Source organism: Rhinatrema bivittatum, chromosome 5 (genome assembly GCF_901001135.1).
Source record: "Rhinatrema bivittatum chromosome 5, aRhiBiv1.1, whole genome shotgun sequence".
Lineage (NCBI taxonomy): Eukaryota > Metazoa > Chordata > Amphibia > Gymnophiona > Rhinatrematidae > Rhinatrema > Rhinatrema bivittatum.
In genome coordinates, this window is record NC_042619.1 from 306,368,760 (window position 1) to 306,387,410 (window position 18,651).

At 46.5% G+C, this 18,651-nt stretch overlaps 1 protein-coding gene across 3 annotated transcripts in view; it reads left to right on the forward strand.

Annotated features, from left to right (window-relative positions):
• Positions 1 to 18,651, forward strand: part of LOC115092869 (PH and SEC7 domain-containing protein 4-like) — a 138,185-nt gene that overhangs the window by 55,234 nt on the left and 64,300 nt on the right. For all 3 annotated transcript variants that reach the window (XM_029604247.1, XM_029604245.1, XM_029604246.1), the window contains 2 exons: positions 5,619 to 6,866; positions 13,711 to 13,792. In XM_029604247.1, the coding sequence (XP_029460107.1) occupies positions 5,988 to 6,866; positions 13,711 to 13,792 (961 nt within the window). In that variant the 5' untranslated portion in view covers positions 5,619 to 5,987. The remainder of the gene's footprint in view (positions 1 to 5,618; positions 6,867 to 13,710; positions 13,793 to 18,651) is intronic.

Genomic DNA, 18,651 nt, shown 5'->3' on the forward strand with positions numbered 1-18,651 from the left:
CAGACTTTTGTAAAGCAAATTTAAATTTTGTATTGTATTTCAATAAGCAATACAGGTATCCTTGGGAGATACAGAATAGAAGCAATTCTCTGGCCAGGTGTGCATGAGAAGCATCTCACTTTCAAACCATTTATTAACTCTATCATAAAGGACTGCTACTTTAAGCTACAAACGATAAAAAAACTCAGACCATTACTTCACTTTTCTGACTTTCGCACAGTTCTTCAGTCTATTATCCTGTCTAAAATAGACTACTGTAATGCACTCCTCCTTGGCATCCCTTCAACACATACCAAACCATTACAACTTTTACAAAATGCCGCAGCACGTATACTAACAAACTCTAAAAAAAGAGACCACATTACTCCCACACTTATCGAGCTCCACTGGCTCCCAATACCCTCTCGAATACTTTACAAAGCGCTCTCCCTCATCCATAAAAGTTTGCTAAATGATAATCTCAACTGGATCAACCCCCCCTCCTCCCCCGCACTTCTAAGAGACCTACGCGCCCAGCCCTACAAGGAACCCTCTGTAATCAATCTATCAAATTTATCAAACTCTCATCTACCATGAGCAGAGCATTTTCCCTAGCTAGCCCCACTATATGGAACTCCTTGCCGCCTGAATTACGCATTGAGACCTCTACTCCTAAATTTAAAAAAAACCTCAAAACTTGGCTGTTCCAACAAGCGTACCCCCATTCCCCCCCTCCCACGCACAAAAATCTCCAACAACAAGCGAGTAACAACTCGAGTAGCTGAACTGTTACCCCTCCGTCGAATATGATTAAGAATGCTGTAAATATACTGTACATTATAGTTATTGTTTTATATATACTGTACATTGTAGTTATTTTTTTTTTTTATTTAAAGTTTATTAGAGTTTTACAAATTATAAAAAATGCAAAAATCAAGAAATACAATTGCATATATCACAATCAAATCAAGAACTAAATTTACAAGAACATTCATCTTCTATATGTCAAAATTATAGTCCACAAATTGGGAGGAATCCACCAAGGAATAATTAATAAACAAAGGAAATTGTAATTAAATTATTACATTAGCTGGATCTATATATTTTATACAACTACTGAAATCTCAACCAGCTTCCTTATCTGCCAAGAACGTTTCCAGATGACTCGGTTCCTGAAAAATAAATCTATTCTTTTGGTAAACAATAAGGCATTTACAGGGGAAACGCAAAAAATATGTAGCCCCTAAGGACAATACTCTAGGCTTTAATAAAAGGAATTGTTTCCTCCTGTATTGAGTGGATCTGGAGACATCTGGGAACACTTGGACCTTATAACCACAAAATAAATGTTCCCTATTTCTGAAAAATTTCTGAAGAATATTTATTTTATCTTTCTCTCTGCAGAAAGTAACTAGTAACGTGGCTCTCTGCGGAATATCATCCACTGATGATTCCAGGAAGGAGGTTAAATTAGGGGACGCTTGTTGGACACTGTCCATACCTTCCTCTCCTTCCTGTCTTTTAATTCTTGAACTCAAGACATAATAAATTTTTGATATAGATTGATCATCAATATATAATATAGACAGATTTTCAATTAGATATTTTTTTAGCAATTCAGTAGCAGACAGGAGCCTGGTCATGGGAAAGTTCAAAAACCGCAGGTTTTTGGCCCTATTCTCATTTTCCAGGCTCTCTATCTGCCTTAGATTTACCAGGCTATCCTTAATAAAAGAAGCATTTACAGTCTGTAAAGATGTTATTTGTACAGAATTAGCCTTTCCCACTTCTTCCACCTGTTTTAGCCGATTCTCATATATCTGCAATACATTTTTCATTTCCACATTTCCTTTATTCGTTTGTTCTATGAAACCAGTCATTATTTTCTGCAGGTCATTGATAGCTTTCCAAACATCAACTAGAGTCACTGTCTGGGGGTCTATTATTGCTGGGCTAGCACCCTGTAGGCCAGCCACTTCAACAATTCTCCCCAAATTCTCATCCCCCTCAATTGAGGGTTGTACATTTACATTATTTATATTTACCACCTCCAATTGAGATTCAATAGGTACATTCGACTCCGAAAATGATTTGAGATAATAGTTGTTGGCTCGGGCTGTCTGAAGCACTCGATGAAAAGGAAATGTCCGGTATTATACTGCGGGCAGTTTGACTTACCCGCCTTATATGCTGATCCATCGGACCCTTCACCTCTATAGACGCCGGAGACGATGACCAAACTTTAGGTTTCCTCTTCCTACCCATAAAGTAGGAAAAAGGCACACTACAATCACGAAGAAAATTTTTACCAGGGGTGCGCCCCTTTGGCGCGCGGCTTTGGCTGTGCGCCGGCGGCTGTGCACCGCTGCTCTCTTTCTTTTATCCCGGCGTTTGGGCCCTCCTTGATGTCGTCACTTCGGGGGCGTGGCTTCGGGGTAATCCGCGAAATCAGTTCACCAGATGTAAACAGCGCTCCTGACTCGACCCTCCTCTGCCTACCTCTCCAACGAGAGGTCACCAGCTGTAAGTCCTCTGGGATACCTCCTCAGCTCTCTCTCTTTTATCCCAGCGTTTGGGCCCTCCTTGATGTCGTCACTTCGGGGGCGTGGCTTCGGGGTAATCCGCGAAATCAGTTCACCAGATGTAAACGGCGCTCCTGACTCGACCCTCCTCTGCCTACCTCTCCAACGAGAGGTCACCAGCTGTAAGTCCTCCGGGATACCTCCTCAGCTCTCTCTCTTTTATCCTGGCGTTTGGGCCCTCCTTGATGTCGTCACTTCGGGGGCGTGGCTTCGGGGTATTCCGCGAAATCAGTTCACCAGATGTAAACGGCGCTCCTGACTCGACCCTCCTCTGCCTACCTCTCCAACGAGAGGTCACCAGCTGTAAGTCCTCCCACATTGTAGTTATTTTATTATAGTTCTATTTGTCTATATTTACTCAGTTATTCGACTGTTACTTGTAAGGGCCCCGCCCAAAAGCTATTTGTTTTGATGTAAACTGATACGATGTGCGAACGGCTATCGGTATAGAAGAGACTTTAAATAAATAAATAAATAAATAAATAAATAAATACTCTGTCTCTCTTTGTACATTAGTGAGTTCTTCTTTTTATAGGTAGAACATGCAATCTCAAGTAAGTAAATCCTTAAATTGCGTGAACCTATGGGAGTATCATGTACACAGTTTCTCTTGTCATAAAAGAGACAAATTAGACTTATGTTACCCTGATCCCCTTCCCAAATTGGGGCCTAATTGCCTGGTGTTCGTATCAATCTTCTTTTAGTCCTTTGTCCTGTCATTTTTTCACCCTCGGGGAGATCTACATGGCTTAAGCAGTTTTTTCCAAGTGCCACTGTAATTGGAATTTTAGCCTGAGATTCTGACCTTTTCCTTCTGCGTATTATGATCCCCTGACTCTCCATCACAAGTTTTAGACAGCTATAGCTGCTGTCCAGATGTCTCCTAGAATGTCTCCAGGTCAGGCTCAATAGGGCATTTAGGGTTCACGTAGCCAGAACTGCAAGCAGGCCAAGGCAGCAGAGGATTCTGGGTAAATCAGTTTCCATGTTGATCTCAGACTCAGGCACACATATCAGAGGATGTAGGGCACTGTAAAAAGGGGCAAAATAATTGGGGTGAGGCTGGTGTGCTGGGCAGAGAGTGATGGGGAGAAAAAGGAGAATGCTAGTGGGAGAGAAGGAAAGAGGAGAAATGCTGGACAAGGATAGAGAGAAGGGATGAGGACTGTGTAAAAGGGCAAAGGAAGAGGTGTGTAGAACTTGGCAGAGGGTGAGAGGAGAGTGAAAGATGGATGCTGAGCTGGGCAAGAGAGGAGGATGCTGTTTCAGAGCTGTTGTAAGAGGAAGGACGAGAGGTTGGAGATTTGCCTAGAGCACCAGTCCTGCCAATCATGGACCCTGAATCTGGGCACAAGGAGTACCCCCTTAAACAATGACCGTGACAGCCTTCCCCCAGGGGGCTGCAAATGCCCCCTCTGCGGAAGATCCAACCCGAGGACCAAATGGGGGTTCTTCCGCAAGGCAGTGCATAGCACTTACTGACTGAGTCACTGGGCGGGCCTGTAATTAGTGCTAGAACAGTAAAATATAAAAATAAAAAGAGACTCCTTGCTGACCCCAAATATCCAAACCTGGATCGGAGCATTTGCCCAGTATCTAAATATATCATCATACCCACCAATAGTTTTTTTTTCAAAAACATGGCCTGCAACCCGCCAGACCCATGTATTACAGGTTTCACTTGCTCCTTTTCATTTACCCCTACCTGATCTTTATCAAAGTCTTCTCCACTGCACCACCCTTCTTTTCCTTTTCCTATTAGGTTGCCAGGAAAGAAGAAAAAGAAGTTGGGTTCTTATATAATTTTGGGGCATCTCTAAATCTCCATACGTACACAGGCTATAAAACCTATCAGTAGCCCTGTTGTTACTGAAACGTGTGTGTATGTGGGGATCCCATTGGGCTCACCAACTAAATTGATGTTTTATCCCAACTTTAAATTCACCCCTTTGTTTTATGAGATGGAAGTGGAGTATTCCTGGAGGGGATATAGAAACTCGTGTGAGTTTCTAGAAAGATCTAGTGAAATCTCTGATGGGAAGGTTGGGAAAGGAAGTGAGAGCAGGAGCTCTCCTCTCTGAGGCACAAGGAGAAAACCCCCTCCTTGCTACTAGAGGGATTCACCACAGGATTTCCAGAAGCTCTCTGAAATCCCATGCAGCAGCCCCCACTGTCAGGAGAGGGAGAATATGACTTAACCCATGTCAGACGCTCAAGAGTCCCCATCCAGTAATAGAGAACGGAGAGAGGAATCTTGTATATATCTAACTGCATGAAAATCACATTGGAAGCAGGCTCTCCAGGTATTGGAGTCTAGTAAAGGGACGGGTGGAAGACTAATCTGCTAAGAGGGTAATCCACGCAAAGAGAACAACTGGACGAAAAGGGAGTCAATGTGCCTCCCCCGCCCCCCCCCCCCCCTCTCCCCCCGCAGACAACTGGAAGTTAAAGCAGTCTGGAAGAGATTTTATTTGTAATAAGAAATAAAGGTTTTGGAGCTGCTTTGGCTGTTTCGAGTCTCATGACTGGAAAGTACTGACTCATCCCTTGCTAAATGATGCACTGTATGTGAGATTGCCATCATACAAGTTTATTTTCAGTAAAATGTCATTTCTTTGGAACAACTCCTGTATGACATAGGCAGTTTGTATCTGAGCATCCCATTCATGAGTGCAAGCATCAGTAGGACCCTGAATTGCATCTTCTCTCTGTCAGGAACGAATCTCCAAACCCCTCTCCGGTAAGAACAGTGGAAGAGGTGTGGGGGCTGTATGTACTTACCTGCAAATGATGCACTTACATTTCCCATTAAAACATTTTAGCTGTCATAATAAGATTGCCATTATGATACTGTATCTGGTGAATTATTGTTCCAAACCCCCATAGTGTTTGTGTTCAAAACAGTGTTTCATGCTTCAGTTAAAGGACAGATTTCTGGGGATAGGTTTGGAGTTGATAACAGAAAAAAGAGCAGTTTCATACTTGATGAATTATGACTAATCTTCATTTGATTAATCATTATTTTTTTTCTGTTTACCTGTGTTTTTTGCTGTCTAGGTTAACCTTTGAAAGGATGGATGTTCTCCCAGAAGTACTTACATTGCTCAACACTTAGCAAACAATATGAAGAAACGGTTCGTTTCAGACTCGTTAGTATGGTACAAATAACCTGTCTCTAGCACAGAGCAAATAGACAAATGTGGTGCACAATAAAATGAAGACTGCGGGGTATCGAGCTGTGGCCCCTATTTGGATTTTAATAACTCTTGGTTTGGAGTAGAAAAACATTTACTGTCTGGGACTGCCCATGTGCACAGAGCATATGAAGCAGCCGTGTTTTCTGGAACCTTCCAAAGGCGTAGCTCAAGTGAAACCCAGCTGTTGAACTTCCACAACCAACAATCAGGCAAGCTAGGGTTGGCCAACATGGAAGGGGTGGTGCGTGATCACAAGACACCAGCAGAGGAATTACTTTGCCCCTTACAACAAGAAAGAACCGATGCTGAGATAGACCGTGGAGTCTGTAAACCTCCTAAAGTAGAGGAAGCTTCACAGGATCAACTTCAAGGAGCCCCGGGAAAATCAACTACGGCAAGTCATTCAGACAACCCGAACGAGCTGAATATTGTCAAACATAAAGCAGCCCAAGAAATGTTTTGGGCCGGTATTCTCCAAGCGCAGTTGTGTATGCTGGACCTCCAGGATGAGATAGACAAGCAAGATCCCAAAGAGGAACCAAGGAATTTATTACAGGATCTTCAAGAAACACCAGAATCACTTCCACCTGGATTAGATTTCCAGCTTTCAGTGACTGACGATAAAGCTTTGCTGATTGAAGAAGACGGTGAAGCTGAAGCTGAGAAAAGTGACGATGAAGAAGAAAGTGATGGGGAGAGACAGAGAGAAGATGAAGATATACCTTCTGAAAGTGACATTGAGGAAGAATGTCTGTTTTTTAACAATCCACTGTTCCAAGATAGTGCCATAACAACAAGGACCTGTGTAGAGCAGGCTTTTCGGGAGGATCTGATGAGCAGCACCTCTTCTAGCGAGAAAGATGAGAAAAGTGAGACACATGAGGATGACTCAAGGGAAGGAGTTCTATTTCAGATGGATGACAGCACTCAGATTAGGCCTACTGAGTCAGGGTCAAATCTTGAGCAAAGACCTGCTGAGCTAATAGAAAAACATCTCCGATCTGGCGAGGTGAATCATCTACTGGCTCTGGGCTCCTTGGATCATTTAAGTCCAGCAGAGGACGGCAGTTTGTCCAACTATGCCTGTAGCTCAGAGGAAGACACAAAGGTAAGAAAAGTTGTAAGTTAGGATGTAAGAGAAATAGATTCTGTAAGGTCACGGATTGCCCTGGAATAAAAAATGTCCTTCATTTTTAAAGCGTAAGGTGAATCAGTGTCCTCCTCTCTGTAGGATATTCAACAAAACAAGAATTAGGTTTGACTTGTCAAATTCAAGCATATACTATTCGCGCAATAAAATTACACATCGTCCTCGATAGATTTCTATGATGAGTAAAAGGTATCTCTCTCTCGCTATCTTAGTGGGGTCTTGTGGATTGTTTCGGATGGAGAGGCATAGCCCAGTCATTTTATTAATCTGGCCTTCTCAGGATTTGGCACTTGGTCATATATATTTATTATTAGATAATAGGAAATGGCTAATAAAACGTATTAAAACAGAAAAGAAAAAGACGGCCTTAGCTGCAGGGATAGTACGTGACGATGCGGGACTGCACCTGACATGACCACCTGCGGCCATTCAACGAGACAGAGACAACTGGTTGGCTGATACATTTTCCTTGTAAGCTAGTATCATTGGTGTGGATGTTAGGGCTGCTGCGACTGGCTGGCGGGGGGGAACACATTGCCATCCATCACACCACCAGTGCTGGCATTGCTCTCTGTCACCGCTGCTGTTGCCACCCGACCTCTTCCTCTGGTCTCCCTCCTCCTTCCTCTTCTTCCTCTGCCGCTGCTTCATTAATCATTTTGAGGACTGTCAGCTGGCTCCATGTTTTCAGCCTATGCTGATCCGGGCCTCGCTTTGCCCTGCTGCGTGCATGGACGTGTAGTTTTGGATTTCCCTAGGAGAAGCAGGACCCTAAGTCCTTGCATGCAGTGGGATAACACCAGGATTGGATCCTGAAAAAAAACAAAACAAAACAGAGCCAGTTGGCAACCCTAGTTATCTGCCCAATAATAACGGCTCCAAGATATGTCTGCGGTATGAATAACTGTCATTAATACTCTCCTCCCTAGAGACTTTCTGTCATAACGTTTGTAACTCACCTTATGCACACGGCTACATCTTTGCTTAATTGTAAATAAACATAATCGGGTAGATTTTAAAAAATTGCTCGTTTGCGTACTTTTGTTTGTGCACCAGGCGCAAACAAAAGTACGCTGGATTTTATAAGATACGCGCGTAGCTGCGCGTATCTTATAAAATCCAGGATAGGCACGCGCAAGGCTGCCGATTTTGGGCAGCCTGAGCACGCCGAGCCACGCAGCCTGCCTCCGTTCCCTTCCCCTATCAAACCCACCCCCCCGGCCCTATCTAAACCCCCCCCACCTTTATCCATGGATTTACGCCTGCCGGAGGTAGACGTAAATCCGCGCGCGCCAGCGGACTGCTGGCGCGCCGAGACCCGACCCGGGGGCTGATGGAGGGCGCAGCCACGCCCCCGGAACGCCCTCGGGCCGGCGCCACGCCCCAGGCCCGCCCCCCAAACGCCGTGCCACGTCCCCAAACGCGACGCCCCGACACGCCCCTTTTCAGAAACCCCGGGACTTACGTGAATCCCGGGGCTCTGCGCGCGCCGGCGGCCTATGCAAAATAGGTGCGCCGGCGCGGGAGGGCCCTGCTCGTGTAAATCCAGCCGGATTTACGCGAGCAGGGGGTTTAAAATCCGCCCCAATTAGTGCAGTGTACGTCCCACAGTTGTAGAGGGATGCAGGAGAACACAGTTTCAGATGATGCACCAGGAACTTTAATGCCTTGAGATGGGGAGAGGGAGATGCACTTATCTGACGTTTTGCAGTGGGTCCTGTTTCCTACAGAGAACAGGAAAAAAAATCTTTAGGAAACCAAGCCCTTAATCCTGGAATTGCACAAATCTCCATGCACATATGTTTCATCTGCTCCTGGAGGACCTGATCCAGGAGTCAAGCTAGCTCCAAGTGGGATTAGTTACTCCGGTATTAATGTGGAACTTGCACTCCAAACTCCTTCCAGTCTGAACCCCACCAGCTGGGAATCCAGAGTAGATACGCGTTCACTTCTCTGAGAGAGACAAGGGACCAGCATACCTTGCATCCAAGGCCAGCAAAAGGAACGCTCCGGCTGAGGGGCAGGACCCAGTCTGTGACTGATCTTAAAACACACCACAGATTTCAAAATTGTTTTACAACCCATTTGGAGCTGTGGGGAAAGCATCCATAATTCCACTTGGCTCAGGACTGAAAGCATCTGGTGAGCAGAGATATGCTGGAGAGGAGGCTCTCGGGGAGCTCCTGGCTACATGATGTAATAGTGAGATTTGAAAATCCGCAGAAGCTCAGGCTGAGTTCTTTCTCTGTCTCGTGCCGTCAGCGGTCGCCGTGCCCAGCAGAGAATCTGCTGCAGTCGGAATCATGTTTTCGTTTGCTGCATGGCAGAGAAGACATGAGGAAAGAGCACAGCGTGATTTTTTTTTAACAGCTGCATAGCTCTGGAATTGTACACCCTTTTTATTCCAGCGCAATTTACAGATATAATAGTTAGTGCTGCACACTTCCAGCGGGACCTCATTTTCTGTGCTCTCTGGGCATTTGTACATCTCCTCTGGCGCAGCTGACACCAGTGCATACTCTGCAATCAGGTCATGGAGATGCTGGAAGGAGCAGGTTGCATGATTACAAGCACCCGGCGTGACTCTCGCAGGGAAATCTTCCCCCCCTAACACAGCAGGGCTGATCCTGCTCCCCTTCTCCCCCCCCCCTTTTTAAAGTCCGAGATCAGCCCGTCTGTGTCACCCATGAAATTCAGCCGGATTTCTTCTTCAGTAGGAGCAGATTTGCTAAACAGGACGATGGTGTCCTGTTCTTGCTTAAGCAGGACATAGAGCAATTTCTTAAAACCAGCCCTGTCCTGTGTAAAGTAGGACGTCTGGCCAGAATACATCAAATGCAGGGATGGTGCTGAGAGTTGAGGGTGGTGTCTTCTTAGCTTTTTGGCTGAAACTGAAAACCTGTACAACACGGTGGCGGGGGAGAATGGGGACCGGGACATTTAAACTGTTTGGATCTGATCAAAAAACCTGTTTAAAAAAAAAAAAAAGGAGAGAGGGCCGAGGCACGCTCAGAATATTTTCCTGTTTAAAGAGAAAGGCCCGGCCGAATCTCCGCTTGAGAGATGAGGAAGAATTTAGACAGCGTGCCGCCTCGCGTCACGCGAGTTTGGGCAGCGTTTCTCCCAGAGGAGGCTTCCTTTCCATGTGTCCTGCAGCCTCCACTGTCAGAGCAGCCAGTGTGGGATGAGTACAGCAGAGCCAAGAACTTGAGCAGGAGCCAGAGCCCGGTCTGCCGGCCCAGCGGGTTGGCACTCTGCAAGGGCCAAGGAGAGGCCCGTGGAGCTTGCCGCCGGCTCGCGCTCCTTCGGCTGCGCGGGGTGAACTCTTAGCGCGGAAATCGCATGCCCAGTCCCATCAGACTCAGCCCCTCGCTGCCGTTACCACGCGCCCCTGCTGCTGACTGGCGAAAGACCGGCACCGGCAGGAACACTTGAAGGGAGTCCCCGGGCAAGTTAATTATCCCTTGTCTGTAGGTTTTGGGGGAGGGAAGCAGTTGCCTGAAACGTTAGGGTTTCAGGTTCATTTGCTGGCATAGTTTTTTTGAAGCAGGCCCGTCTTTTGCCAGGGGGGGCCTTTGACTCGCTGCAGCTGCCGGAAAGGAAGAAATTCCACAGGAGGACATGTGCAGGCAGAAGCCCCTCCCCGCGGTGTGGGGCGTTCGCCATGAAGGGCTTATTCTTAAGAACTGCACGGGGGGGCATGGTGTTTTCTGCCTGCACGACCTTTCCTATGGAATTGTTTTTCCTTTCCTGTAGCTGCGAAACTGAAGGCTGAGAAATACGTTGTAAGTGATACCCTTGATTTCAGGTGTAATGTGATCTATTTCTGACTAGTTTTTGACGGCTAACCTCCCCTTCATCAGGTTAACACAAAGTAAATCACAGGTTGGATTGCAGTGCTGGTGGTGTCTGAGCCTGGCCGGTGGCTCCGTGGCGGTGCCGTGCACTGTGACGCAGGCAGGGCTGGATTTATGGCTTGGGCACTCATAGGCCGCGTTCCACGGAGTTGCCCCGTTCAAGCTGTGCCGGCAGACTGCCCCAAAGCAAGTGGAAGCAGGCTTCTCTTTGGCCTGGATATTTGGCGCATTAGGCAGGTGCCTGTGTTGCTGGCGCTTAAATCTGGGCCTGCACGCGGAGGGACGGATCCATTACCCAGCTCGGGTCTTCTGCTCCCCCTGATCAGTCAGGGCTGAGGAGGCAGCAGAGGCAGCGTTCACAGCCCCTCAGAGGGAAGGGAGCCGCAGTCATCGTGCCGTGGCGACATCTAGTGGCAGGATTTAGGGCCCGGGATGGCAGGGCTCCGGAGCGAGCCCTGGTGCATGGTCCCTGGCTGAGGGGCTGTCGGCGCTGTGGCTGGGCCAGGTGAGTTGGGAGGGGCTCGGATTGATCTGGAAGCCCAAAGGCGCAGAAAACCAGGGTGGCGTCTGTTTCCAAAGCTCTCGGGAGTCGTAAAGTGAAAGGCTGGAGGGGCGGGAGATGAGAAAACTGGCTGAGTCCCAGTAGAATTTCCAGAGGCAGGAGAACCCCGGGCAAGCAAACCCATGCCCTGTAAGTCCTTCAGTGCTTACCTCACATGCGATCATCTTCATTTTGAGCATTCCTGAGTAGTTTTGCAGTCCTCCTTTAATATTCTGATCATCGCACAGTCACTGAAAAGCAGTTCCTCCCCCCAGGAGTTTCCCGCTGCTCTTAGTTAACTTGTGCATGTGAAGGTTTTGCCTTGTCTTTCACCTCTGGCTTGTTTCGCTGACGCAGCATCCCTCTTTGCATTTTCCGCTCTGGATAATACGTAGGAGCGTGCATGCAATCCCCTTATGGTGGATGTCTTTCCCATGACCTGAAGAAGGGCGTATTTAGTTCCTGAAAGCTAGGCAAGAAATGAATCGAGTTAATCCAAGAAAAAGGGGGCACCTGATGTGTTTTTTTTTTTATTTCCCGTGAGGGTAACCTCAGGGTCATGTGCTGGTACAGTTTGCACCCCCATGTTTTTACAGCTTTGGAAACAAATCGTTTATAAAGCAGCCTGCAAATGTTTTCTCTGGTCAGGCAGTGACTGGCAGGCCTGGCTCAGTTTGCTTTCACCTCCCCTAACATTTTTGGTAGACTATTATCTTACTCCTGGAGGAATCCTGCCCAAAATAATGACAGATTCTGCACCCGGTATTGTCAAATTCTGCAGACTTTATTTGTTCAGGTAACACAATCTGATCACGGTCTTTGCGTAGTAATTAATTACTAATGAACACAGAAACAAGTCCTTAACTATTTATTTCATTTGCAGACTGCCTTTCTATAACAAACGCAATCAAAACATTCACAAATTAAAAACAGTACAAATACCTAAGTCTAAAATGCAAAATGAATTACGAAACAGCTGCTGGAATAGCAGAGATTCTTTCTATTCCAGATAATTCATGCTGTAAATTTTCCACACTGACAATGATTCAACTAGTTCAAAGATGCAGATTTCTCATTTTTTTTTAATGCAGAATTTCCCCGTCTTATGGCCTGGCCTGATCAGATACCGGTAGCTGTTGCCCTTCCCCAGACTTAATGATCCTCCCCAGCTTTTCCCCGACCCATGCTTGATTTATCCTCCCCCGACCCATGCTTGATTTATCCTCCTCCCTTGGGTCAGTCTCCAGCTCGCTCACTACTTCCTCCTTCTCCCCAGGGTTGACCTCTCTCCCATCTCTTTCTCTCTCTGCCCCAACAAGCTTAAACTCACCCCTTCATGCTTTCTCTCTCCCCCGCCCCCAGGAAAACCCTAAGTTCACTCTCTCCCTTTCAGGAAGACCCCCAGCTTTCTCCCCTCCAGGCTTGACTCCCCTTCCCAGCTCTCTCTCTCTCTCTCTCTCTCTGCATCACCTCCAGTTCTCTCCTTTCAAGATCCCCCAGTTTTCTCTACCTGCTCTTCCTTTGCAAGACCCCAGCTTTCTCTATCTGCCCTCCGTCCCAGGCTTGACACCTTGAGACAGAAAGCAAGCTTCCCTCCCCTAATTCCTTCGCCTAATCCCAGCAAGAGTCCTAGTCTTCTCTGTCTGCCACCCCCTGTTTAGCCAGACCCCAAACTTACTATCAGTCCTTCTGGTTAAGGCTCTCCCAGACACCCACTTACTCCCCCCTTTGTTGGAGCCATTCAAGTCAAGGCCAGCACTGCAGGATCATCTCTTACGGCCTGCATGGGCAAACCCTGACTCTGCTGGTCCACGCAGGCCAGCCCGCCGCTGCCCCTCGCTCACTTCCATCGGACACTGATGCTACTCCTTCCTCTCTTACGGCCCGTGCCGGTCTCCCAGTGCTGTGCTTCCTGGTATCTGTGCCTAATTCTGTGCGGGAGGGGGAATGTTGCGCGGAGCCTGCTCAATGCAGAACGCCCCCAGGAGAAACTATTTCTACATATCCAGGTGGGCTTACGTGGCAAACACACACTGTAGCTACCGGAAATCGAAGCCTTGGGCAAAAGCTGCACTATTGAAAAATCCTCTTTTTGTTTTATTCTGTATGCCAAAAAATTGACTTAAAGAGTTATAAAAAAAAAAAACCTATGTGGGAGTCTGACCTGCAGGCTGTTTGCACTTTGGGGTGGGTTTTTTTTTTGCCCAAAATTTAAATCTGGCCTAAATCTTACTTGAGCGGGTTATTTCCTTGATAGGATCAGCTGGGTTTCTAATTTTAGGGCTAATAGGGCATGCAGCTTAGTCTGTCTTTATATCCTCGTCAAAAGGGAGGACTGGTGGGGAATGCGGCCATGTCAGTGGAACCCACTTCCGGTCCTTACTAACCACGTTCTCTTCCTCAGGCGTGCAGCTCTCGCGCAGAACGTCAGACGTGGAACGAAGCCCCCTTCAGCGCGTCACAGCTCATGGACAGCAGTGAGTTAGGTAGGTGATGTTTCTCAGTCCTTCCTTACAGCTGTTTTCAGGTTGGTTTGCACATTGGCTGGTGCTTTCTTGCTCTCCTGGACGAGATCCTGAACTTGACTCCCAAGTAGGGTAGCCACCTCAGCCAGGCAAACCCATAGAAGATCCTGGTCTTGCCCAGTTGCATGCATGGAGATGCAGTTTTCATTTCCTTAAAGAAAAGCAGGAGGGCCGGCCCAATGGCTCAGTGACAGTGCTGTGTACTGCCGAGCAGAGGGATCTGGATTTGATTCCCTCTTCTGCTCCCTGGATCAGCCTGGGCTGGGATGCTGTGGAGGCAGCGTTCACAGCTCCTGGTGAGGAGGGAGTCGTAGTCATTGCACAACGGTGACACCTAGTGGCCAAATTTAAGGCCCACGATTTGCATGGCACCTGGCTAAGTACTGCCGCTGCAACAAGCAGAGACAGTGCTGCTGGGGCGTCTTCTGCCCAGATCATAGGGACACTTGTCAGGGTTGGGAAAACAAGGACTTCGAAAATCACTGACATCTCTTCACAACCATGATGGCAGAAACCATGCAAATTTAAACAAGAGGCTGAGCCCAGCCTGCTGCTGAGTCTCTGGGGCTACACTTTGCATATCTCTGATGCTGCACCCCAGTTCTGAAGAGATGTCGGTCACCACAGTCTGGGAAGCTACTACTACTACTTATTGTTTCCAAATCCCTACTAGATGTATGCAGCGCTGTACAAATGCACAAAAGAGACAGTCCCTGCTCCATAGAGCAGGCATACAATGACAAATAAGAGTCTGAGGGAAGTGTGTTTGCTATGGAGAAGTATTTAGTACTTAAAAACATCCTCAGAAAGCTGTGTTTTTAGACTGGAATATGGCAAGAGAGGGAGCGTGACTCACCAAATCAGAAAGTCCATTCCCTACATAAAGAACAGCAAGGTGAAAAGCATGGAGTGAGGAGAAGAGCACAGATAAGAGCGACTTGCCTGATGAGCGGAGTTGACGAGGTGGTGAGCCCCCTGCAGAGTGAATGCCTTTATAGGCGAGTAAGAGAAGTTTGAGCAGTGTGCAGAAGAGGACGGGGAGCCAAGGCAGCAGCCGGAGAAGAGGGGTTACCTGCTCATAGCAACGCTGCTGAAAGGAGGCACGCAGCAGAATTTTGGATAGACGCTTCCTCAGGAGGCCCGCAAACAGCAAGCCGCAGTACTCAAGCGGGAGGTGATAAGAGAGAGGATGAGTGTATTCGTAGCATCCTCAGAAAGGAAAGGGCAGCTTTTAGCAGTGTCATAGAGGAAGTAGATGTTTGATGTGTCTTTAATCTAGGAGATATGTAATGATGTATGTTTTAATGACTGTGTATGTTATCTTGTACGCCGCCATGATCAGTGGGGTGAGCGGCATAGAAATATTTTTAAATAAATAAATCTTAATCCTTCCAAAATCCAAAAGGTCATCCTTCAAAAAATGGAAAGCAGACCTAAATGAGGAAAATAGGCAAGAGCATGAGCCCTGGCACGTTAGATATAAAACAGTAGTGAGACAGGCCAAGCGAGAATGTGAGAAGAAATTTGCCAGTGAGGCAAAACCTTTTTCAAGTACATTTGAAGCAAAAAAACCCCAAATAACCTGTGATGAAATCAGTTTGGACCGCTAGATGGCCAAGGGGCAAAAGGAGTGGTCAGGGACGACAAGGTCATCACTGAGAAGGATGTTGGGAACATAGCCACACCTGAAACAGTCTTTAATGGTGGAGATTCTGAGCAATTAAAACAAATCTCTGTGACAATGGAGGATGAAATAGATCAGATTGACAAACTCAAGAGTAACAAATCACCAGGACCAGATGGCATCCACCTGAGAGTCCAGCAAGAACTCAAATATGAAATTGCAAACCAGTAATCTGTAAACTGTCACAATAAACAGTAACAATACCTGAAGACAGGAGGTTGGCCAGTGTAATGCTGATTTTTAAAAAGGGATCCAGGGGTGATCTGGGAAACTATAGATCAGTGAGCCTGATGTTGATGTTGGGCAAAATAATGGAAGCTATTCTTAAAAACAAAATTACTGGCCACATAGATAGACATGCCTTAATGGGGACGAGTCAGCATGGTTTTAGCAGAGGTTTTAGCTTTACAAATCTACTAGAATTTTTTGAAGGTGTAAAAAAATAGGTGGATAAAGGTGAATCAGCTGATTTACTGTATTTGGATTTTCAGAAAGTATTTGACAAAGGCCCCATGAGAGACTCTTTAGGAAATGAAAAAAAATCATGGGATAGGAGTCAGTATTCTGTTGTGGGTTGGTAACTGGTTAAAAGTCAGGAAGAGGGTAGGACTAAAAAGGTCAGTTTTCCAAATGGAGACAGGTCATTAGTGAAGTACCACAGGGATCTGTACTGGGACCTGTGCTGTTTAACATATTAATACGTGATCTGAAAAAAGGAACGACGAGTGAGGTGATCAAATTTTGCAGATGAGATACAATTATTCAAATCTGTTACAGCAGTGGATGGTGAGGAACTGCAGAAGGACCTTGTGAGAATAAGAGACAGGGCATCTGAATGGCAGATGAAATTTAATGTAGATAAGTGCAAAGTGATGCACATAGGGGAAAATAGTCCCAACTACAGGTTCACGATGCTGGGTTCTGTATTGCTCAGTATGCAACAGCGGTCAATAAAGCAAATGTAATGTTAGGATGATCCACAGAGGAATGGAGAATAAAATGGGAACTATCGTATTGCCTCTGTATTGAGCCATGATGCGACTGCACCTTGAGTATTGGGTGCATTTCTGGTCACCCGATGTCAGAAAAGACAGAGTGGAATTAGAAAAGGTGCAGAGAAGGGCACAAAAGTGAGAAAGGGAATGGAACGGCTCCCCTGTGGCTACGCAGACAAGGACCCCTTCAGCTTGGAGAAGAGAGAATGATGGAAGTTTATAACGTCATGGCAGGGTGGAATAGTTAGTAAAGGACGCTTATTTGCCCTTTGAAATAAGGCTAAAACACGGGGACACGCCACGAAGCTAACAACCAGCAGATTTCAAACAGATTGTAGAAAGTCCGTTAAGCTGAGGAACGCGCGCTGCCGGAGGATGCGGTCGGGGTGATTAGCATAGCGGATTTTAAAAGGGGCTCAGCCAAGTTCCTGAAGGAAAAAAAGCCCTTAAGTAATTATCAGCTAGGTAGACTAGGGGTAGCCATCGCCCTCCCTGGGTGTGAGCAAGAAGAAATAGATGGACTTTCTGCAGGCTGCTTGTGCCGTTGTCAGACGCTGGGCGCGAGGAGCCTTGCTCTTACCTGCATGGCGCATTTTATATTCTCATGTAGTGGTCCATGGCTGTGCTGCTGACACTCGAGAGATCTGGAGGACTCTTTGTTGCACGTTACTGCGACCGCGGGGGCTGAAAACATCACAGACCTCAGCAGAATGCTGGCCATGTGAGGCTTTGTTTCCTGATTGAAGGCAATAATGGCCTTAGTTGGAGATGTATGCTGGTGTAAACCCACATGAAAACCTTTTCACTCCCGTTCCAAGCTAAAATAAGTCTGTGAAGTTCTTCATTTAATGAGCTGCTCAACTGAGGGTTTTTAAGAATAATCCTGGTTTTTTTTTTTTGCCCCAGTAGTTTTTAATTTAATGTAATACGACACTTCTATTCCGCCTTTATAAATTGGCACCAGTTGAAAGCGGATTACATTGCATCAAATCCCATGAAACACAGTTGCATACCAACTGTCAGACACAGGTCACAGTATAACCCACCGTAATTCAATCACCACATATCAAATGAAAAGCCCCCTTTAGCAAAGTATAATGTCATGCTAAGTGTTATTCACTGTTTTCAGGAAGGTTGTACAGTTCTACTCACCTTAAAGAGTTTTGCACAATTAGAACAGATTGTGAAAAATTACCAAAAGTGACTTTTAATGGGACTGATGATTATTGAGTTTGGGTCTTGAACAAAAGTGGTAGCTTAAGACCTTGAAAACATTATCTGACTCCCGAAAAAAAAATCTTTTCTTCTAGCCCGATAGGAACCAGGGCTGGGGTCTGGCAATTTTTCCCCCCCTATTTTGCTAGACCCTCCCTCTATCTGGTCAATGCAGGAACACTCCTGAGGCAGGGAGTCCCTCAGCATGGTCTCTAAATCTGGCCACCAGGTGTTACCCTGAATCATGACCACAACGTTCTGCCTCTCCCCTCAGGGGCTGTGAACGCTGCTTGTAGAGCATCCCCAGTCCCAGCTGACCCAGGGTGCAGGAGACCCGATTCAGGAATCGAACCAGGACCGGCCGTCCAAGAGTAATTCAATATCAGCAGGAATCTGAGGCGCTCCATCGGTTGGAGCAGGACAGTGAGCATCCGAGTGTTCTGCTTTTTTGACAGAAATGCAGTGATAAAGATCACTTGATGTGGCCTGTTCTGGAATAGGTGACACGATTTTTTGGAATCAAATTTTTCCTTTTGTGATATATTATGCCCTGCTCTGGAATCTGCCATGTTATATTGGAGGAAGGCAGCAGGGCCTTCACCATATTACTGCATCTATTTTCTTTGTCTTGGTAGTTTCCTCTTTTATAATATAATTAGTATGGCCTTCTGGACTCCCACTATGGTTGCCACCTCTTGCAGGTCATCTCTGGTTTTGCCCACAATGGGGGGTGGGCAAAACCAGGACCAGATCAGCTTGGTCCTGATCTGGTCCTGGTTTTGCCCACCCCCCATTGGTCCTGATCTGGTCCTGGTTTTTGCCCACCCCCCATTGTATTCAGGGAGATGTAGTTCTCACGTTTCTTAGGGAACTCAGTACTACAGGTCCATGCATGCAATGAGGCAAAACCAGGACTGGATCTGCTT